An 8,096-nucleotide genomic window follows, 5' to 3' on the forward strand; every position below is an offset into this window, starting at 1 on the left:
GCCCTCCGCTGGACATTTTCCAATTTTCCCCACATCCTTCTTGTAGTGTGGGGCCCAAAACTGGACGCAGTACTCCAGATGAGGCCTCACCAATGTCGAATAGAGGGGAATGATCACATCCCTTGATCTGCTGGCAATGCCCCTACTTATACATCCCAAAATGCCATTGGCCTTCTTGGCAACAAGGGCACACTGTTGACTCATATCCAGCTTCTCGTCCACTGTAACCCCTAGGTCCTTTTCTGCAGAACTGCTGCCGAGCCATTCGGTCCCTAGTCTGTAGCGGTGCATGGGATTCTTCCATCCTAAGTGCAGAACTCTGCACTCGTCCTTGTTGAACCTCATCAGATTTCTTTTGGCCCAATCCTCTGATTTGTCTAGGGCCCTCTGTATCCTACCCCTACCCTCCAGCGTATCTACCTCTCCTCCCAGTTTAGTGTCATGTCCAGTCACACAGCAGGTCAGTGGCAGAAGCTAGGTCTACCTGCCAAGTCTGTCAAGGTTCTGAGTCTGTTCCCGCTCCACCCACAAGCTTTAGCTCAGGCTGTGGCAGCTCGTGCTTCTAGCTCTGGACGTGCCTGGTTGAATCCCCAGCGTGTTGGCCAACTTGGCGGCTGTCAGAGATAAGCAAACCCTGACACAGGCCAGCCCTGGAGCTCAGGGGACAGGAGTCGGAGGTTTGTGGCATAACAGCACATCATTCTGATTTCACGTTAATCACCCCCTGCATGTTCAATGATCAGTTTATAAAGGGAGGGAAGGAGAGAGAAATCCTGACATACCAGACTCTCGATCCTTCCGCTCTGGTCTCTAAACTCTCCTGAGGATTGTCTGGCCAGGCCATCGCTGTACTGGATACTGGTGACTTTAAAGTTGCCATTGTAATAGAATAGCTTCTGATCTGAAAGGAAAGAAAAGGAATGGGTAATACTTGCCTTACAGCCCATCCAGGGCTGGCTCAGACCACTCTGGGGTCTCCTGCAAAAACATTTGATGGCCCAAGAGTGTGCAGGTCTCCATCTGCATGAATAACATTCAGACAGCAGCAGTCCAAGAGCTGGCAGTGGTGGATAAAAGTTTCCTGTTGAACATGGCAGGAATGGGGATTGACCCTGCCATTTGGGTCGAGCAGAGCTGTAACAAAGGAGGGAAGATCATCCAATTCCCCAGAAGGGTATCCCCATCCACCTCTCCGGCAACAAGCAGCCGTTCATATTCAGCCCCCCACAGCGCCAGAGCATGGGCAAGAAATATCATACTGGCACCCTGCCCTCCCTCCAGGGCTTGCCCAAAATTGCATGTGTTACAGTGGTGCTTAGGAACCCCACTCAAGAATCAGGGTCCCATTGAGCCAGGCGCTGTATATACACATAGCAAAAGAAGAGCTCACAGTCTGAATGAGACAGGACACAACAGATGGACCAGACAGACAGGCCGGGTGGGGGAGAGTCAGGGAACAATAGAATGGATAGTTTCTCAGAAAGCTCAGCTGGTCACTTGGCAAACCAACGCCACATGGCAGTGATGTGCAGGCATCACAGAAGAGGTGGGTTTAGCAGAAGGATCTGAAAAGAGTACAAGACATGAGCGAGAGACAATAGCGACAGCGACACTTGCTAGCCCGGGTAGCAGGAGGCAGCATTGAGCAGCGATTGCTGAAGGGGGAAAGAAGCAGGAGATGTAGATGGTGGTGGTAACTCCCCCTAGAGGAGTTTTAATTCTGTTGATGGAAACACTGGCTCCCAGTAACGTGCAAAGCACCTGAACCCGAGGGAGCTGCACCATACCACGTGCCCAAACAGTGAAAATACATGCAATACTTACCATAGGCTAAAAAATACACCAGGAGGCCGATGGTGATTGCCAACGCCATCGCTACAGCCACGGCGATTACAGCGCTCTTCCAGGGCTCGAAAAATTTCGGTTTGGTGGCCAACTGGTGAACTCTGAAAAGCAAAGGGGGAAAAACATCCCCCGCCTATAAGTAAATGTACCAAGAATCCCAACCTGTAATTTCCCCAGCGACCTCCCCGTCCCAGACAAAATGCTCCAGGGCCGTGCTGCCACCCCAAACAGCCAAAAAGCCTGAGTCAGGCCTTAAAAATCAGGAGAGTTTAGGAAAAACAGAAATGGGTTCTTTCCGTTTGCTTTCTGGGTATTAAGCCTTTAGGGCTCGCCTGGGTCACATTTTCAAGTTTCTCTTCACGGTCCTGAGTTCTAGAAACCTACTACCTCTTTTAAATGAAAGCCAAGAGGCTCACATAACTCCAGGAGCAGGAGCTCTAATAAAGACACCAAATATCATGAGACTTGCAATAAAATCGCAAGAGTTGGCAGTGAGATAGGGCAAACATAATACCTATCTTTAAAAAGGGGAACAAAGAGGACCCAAGGTATTATAGACCAATCAACCTAAATTCAACACTGGAAAGATACTGGAACAAATTATTAAACCATCAGTTTGTAAGCACCTAGAGGATCATAGGGTTATAAGGAATAGTCAGCATGGAATTGTCAAGAACAAATTACGCCAACCTAATTTCCTTCTTTGACAGGCCTAGTGAATAGGAGGAAAGCAGTTGACATGACAGATCTTGATTTTAGTAAGGCTTTTGACACAGTCTTACATGACATTATCATAAGCAAACTAGTGAAATGTGGTCTAGATTAAATTATTAGAAGGTGAATGCAAACCTGGTTGACAGGTAGTAAACCATTGGTCCTTTGAGTGCTATCAAAGTGAAAGGATATATCTAGTGGCGCCCCATGGGGTCAGTCCTGGGTCTGGTCCTAGCCAATATTTTTATTAATGACTTAGATAATTGAGTGGAGAGTACAACTGGCAGTACTCCTGAAAAGAATCTGAGGGTTATAGTGGATCACAAATCGAATACGAGTCAACAATGTGCAAAACAAAGCTAATATCATTCTGGGGTGTATTAAAAGAAGTGTTGTACGTAAGACACGGGAGGTAATTGTCCTGGTCTACTTGACACTGGTGAGGCCTCAACTGGAGTACTGTGCCCAGTTCTGGGCACCACAATTTAGGAGAGAGGTGGACAAATTGGAGAAAGTCCAGAAAAGAGTAACAAAATGATTAAAGGCAGAAAACCTGACCTATGAGAAAAAGTTAAAAAAACCTGAGCATGTTTAGTCTTGAGTAAAGAAGAGTGTGGGGAGACCTGATAGCTTTCAAATCTGTTAAGGCTGTTATGAAGAGGACCGTGAATATTTGTTCTCTATGTCCTCTGCAGTTCGGCCAAAAAGTAATGGGCTTAATCTGCACCAAAGAAGACTTAGGTTAGATATTAGGAAATACTTTCTAGCTATAAGGGTAGTTAAATTCTGGACAGGCTTCCAAGGGAAGTTGTGGAATCCCCATCATTGGAAGGTTAAGAACAGGTTGGACAAACACCTGTCAGGGATGGTCTAGGTTGACTTGGCCCTGCCTCGGCAGGCTGGACTTGATGACCTCTTGAGGTCCCTTCCAGCCCTACATCTCTAAGATTCTATAGTGGGGGGCCCCTCTTGGCCACATTTCTAGTTGTTAAAACAATCTGCATTAGGACTAGAGATGAAGTCACCTCTCACTGAAGAGCTGCTCCTTAAGTTTCCCCATAAGCAATGCAGAGTTCAAAATACTGCATCCTCTGAAGATCTGGAGATACCGACCCTCATGCTGCATCAGCCTACTTGACGGTCTGGGTGATATCTCAAGCATAAACTGGTCAGAAAATGGGTGAAAGTGGCAAAAGAACATAACTTTCACTAACTCTGCAAGAATCAAATCATGGTCCCATTGAAATCACAAGGGGTTTCACCTGGATTTCAGTGGGATCAGGATCTGGCTTGGAGTTGCCTGGGGACCATGTTTAGCCCCTTTAATAACCAGTTTCAAATCTGATTAGAGTCAATGAGACTTGTGCGCACGGACACCAGGGCTGGCGCTGGCCTCAGGAGTGTTTTGGGAAGGGGTGGGGTAAGTTAAAGCAGGGTGTGGAAGGCATGTTATATTCTACAGCCTGATGTTAGCTGCTTTTTCTGCTACACACGCCCCACTTCTGCCCCCATCGGCCTGCAATTTACACTCATTTTGCTCACCTACTGAATGCCAAATGAATGCGTTACAGTACTTCACCACCTACACCCATTTTTCAGTGCAACGGGTGTAACTAACCCTGCTGTTTACATCACCATGGCATTTGGACCAGTCTCCCATGGGAGCTATGGATGCATCCATTCACTCCAGGCTGCATTCGGATTACAGACCACAAAGGCATCAAACATGAACAAGACCAACCGGGGTCCTTTTCTGTTGCAGGCTTGCTCCCTGCACAGTCTTTCCAAGTGCTTGCTCCCAGATTAGCTTTCAAATCTTCTAAAAAGATGCACCACTGAACAGGATAATGACAGTGATTGAACACTGTGTAGCTTCAGCATTACAATTATAGCTGTGCCCAAAAACCTGCAAAGCTCAGATTCACCTACAGAGCCCCAATCCAGGGGAAAAAACCTTCAGTACATAGGTTTCAGAGTAACAGCCGTGTTAGTCTGTATTCGCAAAAAGAAAAGGAGGACTTGTGGCACCTTAGAGACTAACCAATTTATTTGAGCATAAGCTTTCGTGAGCTACAGCTCACTTCCTTAACTTTAACCACACAAGTGGTCCCACTGAATTTTTTTGTGTGGTGTCACGTCTTTTAAACTCGCTGTTGGTTATGGCAACACTTTGACAACATGAAACCAAAATACGTTACTTGTAATGCAATTGTCTCCAAATTGCAATATGTCCATCTAAAAACACATTACAGTACTCAAAGATTTCAGATTAAGTACGTATCTAAGTGCCCTTTGCTGGATCAGGGACCTAGATTTGAACTTTCCCAAAATCTAGGGGGAGATGGATTGAACTGGGACCTTGGATCAATTATAGAGAAAGGCAACAGCTGCTAAATTTGAATAGGGATCCAACTTCCCTAAAGCTGGCAGTGTCTGGTTCAGACCCTGCTTTATAAAAAATACAAACAAACCCAACTGCTCATGTAGAAACAAGAGCCAGTGCTGATTCAGCCATCATTGAAATGCTTCTATGCTGCTTTCGAATGAACAACAGAATCATTACCTGTTGTTTTCAGCATCACCAACACCCTGAAGGTTTTGATTTCTGTTTCCTGCCCCGGTTTGCGGCAATGTATTTTCAGTAAGGAATCATGGGATTGCTGTATTACTGAGATAAGGCAGGTGCTCAGCTCCAACAGCTCATGGCTGTTCTAGTTCCAAAACAAGTCTGAATTCACACCTAGCGAAAGCTCATTCCCAAGGGATCCTTGCAAGGACTGAGGCTGTTGAAAAGTATGCACAGTGGGCCAAACTCCGTGATCAGTTAGAGCCATGCAGCCACTCTGAAGTCATTGCCGTACAGTGAGCATCAGCCAGGATGGGGTTCTGTGCAGGGCACTTAGAAATTTCTTTCATGAGATGAGCCTTCTGAGAAGTCAAGCTAGTGTACTCCCTTGCTTCCAAGATCTACAACGATTTCATTCGGAGATTTGCCCTGTATTTGCGGGATAAGTGATGCAATTCTTTTACATGTTCTCCAAATAGCAAGCTTCCTTTCCAGTCAGAAGGAGGCTACACACTTTACTCATGCCTGGTCTACGCAGTTTTTGTACTGGCATAACTATTTTGGTTAGGGGTATGATATTTTTTTCTCATACTGAAATACTTACATTGTTACAACCCCTAGCATGGATGTAGTTTTATCAATATAAAAAGTCCCTAATACCAGTATTATATATTTCCTGTCTCTTAAAGGAATAAGCTATATCAATATAAGCACCTTTATACCAGCATAACTGCATTGACAATAGGAGGGCGGTACTGCTTTAAATATACAGCAGCTCGTGTAGAGACAAACTGTGCAAGATCGCACTGGTGCTCCGTTTCCACCTTGAAATGCAAAGCGAAGTAGCTGAATATATGCATATTCTGTTACAGATAAAAAGCTGGAAAGGGTGCTGCTACGGTTGGGAAGGACATAGGGTGAACTAGTTCTTTTCCTTTGTATCGGTTTGCAAAGACAATGCCATATTTTGTACAATCTTAAAAAAAGTTTCACTGCATTTAAAGAATAAATTTCACCAATCCAGAACCAAGATTTTTTTTGTTTCAATTTTCCAGGGACAGATTATAATCAGCAGTAAATTTAAAATAATGTTAAAGTTCACCAACAGTAAAATGTCTTACTAAATTAGACCCCTCCGAGTTGCAATGCAATGGCATTGCAGCAGGATCAGGGCCTTATTCTTTTAACTCCATAATAAACTATTCCCTGGAGATAATAGTTTCATTGTCAATTTCAGTGGGACCACTTGTGGAGTACAGTGCTATTCAGGGAAAGGGTATCACAATCCGTCCCTGAGTAATTAGAGTCACACAGGCAAAAATACAGGACTCATGCCACAGAAGCTTTACCCTTAAAAAAAGGCACCTTAAGCTGTTCAGTTTGGGGGCAAGAGGGGCCAACTAAGTTAGGGGAAATATAAGGGAACAGCCTCAGCCACCATACATTTCTAAATGAAATCCAAAGCTTTCAGGTCTAGGTAAGTCTGGCTAAGGATTTCCACTTGAATTTGCTTTTCCAGCCCACAATCCAACTCCCCCATCAAACCCCAACTCTCCCAGTCATCCCGCCCATGAGCCCCACCCACACATCAAACTCCAGGTTCCCCTCACATCCAGCCCGTGAACCCCCCCAAACCGCGACCCCCCCCTTTTATCCCAACCAGTGGCTCTCAATCTTTCCAGACGACTGTATCCCTTTCAGGAGTCCGATTTGTCTTGCGTACCCCCAAGTTTCACCTCATTTAAAAACTACTTGCTTACAAACTCAGACATAAAAACACAAAAGTGTCACAGCACACTAATACTGACAAATTGCTTACTTTCTCATTTTTACCACATAAAATAAATATAAATATTGTATTTACATTTCAGTGTATAGTATGCAGAGCAGTATAAAGTCACTGCGTGTATGAAATTTTAGTTTGTACTGACTTCGCTAGTGCTTTTTATGTTGTCCATTGTAAAACCAGGCAAATATCTACATGAGTTGATGTATCCTCTGGAAGAACTCTGCATACCCCTGGTTGAGAACCACTGAGCCAGACCATTCCACCATCTTGCGCTTTCAATCTGTGACCCTCCAGTTAGTTTCCACGCCTCCTCCTGCTGCGAATCCCTTCTCCTCTGAGGATCTGTACATTTCAGAATTGTCCATCATGAGTAGGGTGACTGGATGTCCGAATTTTGTAGGCACAGTCCTGATATTTGGGGCTTTGTCTGATATAGGCACCCATCACCCTCCACTCTCCTCCCAATTTTTCACACTTGCTATCTGGTCACCCTAATCGTGAGCAGCATTCTGTCTAAGCATCCTCACAGGGAGAGATGGAGTGAGGTTAAGCCACTGGCTTTTGGACCGGGGGAAGAGAGGAGATGACTGATGGCCTCACTCCAGGTCCTTCAGACGCATCTTAATGTAAACAAAAAAATCTCCACAAACAGCATCCCTTGCTACCATTGCTCCCCCAAGTCCTGCTCAGAAGGATTAAACCGGTCACCTACCTTTGAAGGTCCCATGGCACGCCCCGGTAGGTCTGGTAGCCTCTTTGAGATCGGCTGAAGTCTCGAAAGCACCGTGAATGCTGCTGGTACATACAGTCATCGCACGGCTGGGTGTTGCAGGGAGAATAGGGTGGTAAGCGAAGAGGCTTCATTGAGCTGCCTGTGCTGCAACACTCAGCAGCGTGTGGGTTTAATGCAGAATGCAGGAACCGGCATGCAAGTAAAACCCCAAGCAGATGTCAGCACAGAGACAACAAGGAGACTACAAGCTGCCAATCAGCACTCAGTTGTGTTTGACATTGACAGGCTCACATGGCAGAGCGGCCACACCCACTAGGTGAGAAGACTTGTTCTTCACCAGACAGGATTCATAACAGGAAGCTCTTCACATTTCCTGCCAGTATTACTCCCTTTTTGGCAAGCTGGTGTCACTGGGCTGTGACCTAAATGCTAGCACCCTCTAGTGTGAA

At 45.6% G+C, this 8,096-nt stretch overlaps 1 protein-coding gene across 1 annotated transcript in view; it reads right to left on the bottom strand.

Annotated features, from left to right (window-relative positions):
• LOC141986068 (transmembrane protease serine 11C-like) overlaps positions 1 to 7,778 on the bottom strand; it is a 61,580-nt gene extending 53,802 nt beyond the window's left edge. The window contains exons 1-3 of the mRNA XM_074950228.1: positions 7,627 to 7,778; positions 1,825 to 1,946; positions 783 to 901 (exon numbers count right to left, since the gene is read on the bottom strand). Of these exons, the coding sequence (XP_074806329.1) occupies positions 783 to 901; positions 1,825 to 1,946; positions 7,627 to 7,778 (393 nt within the window). The remainder of the gene's footprint in view (positions 1 to 782; positions 902 to 1,824; positions 1,947 to 7,626) is intronic.
• Positions 7,779 to 8,096: the final 318 nt, after the last annotated feature.

This window comes from Natator depressus, chromosome 4 (assembly GCF_965152275.1).
Source record: "Natator depressus isolate rNatDep1 chromosome 4, rNatDep2.hap1, whole genome shotgun sequence".
In the NCBI taxonomy this organism is placed as follows: domain Eukaryota; kingdom Metazoa; phylum Chordata; order Testudines; family Cheloniidae; genus Natator; species Natator depressus.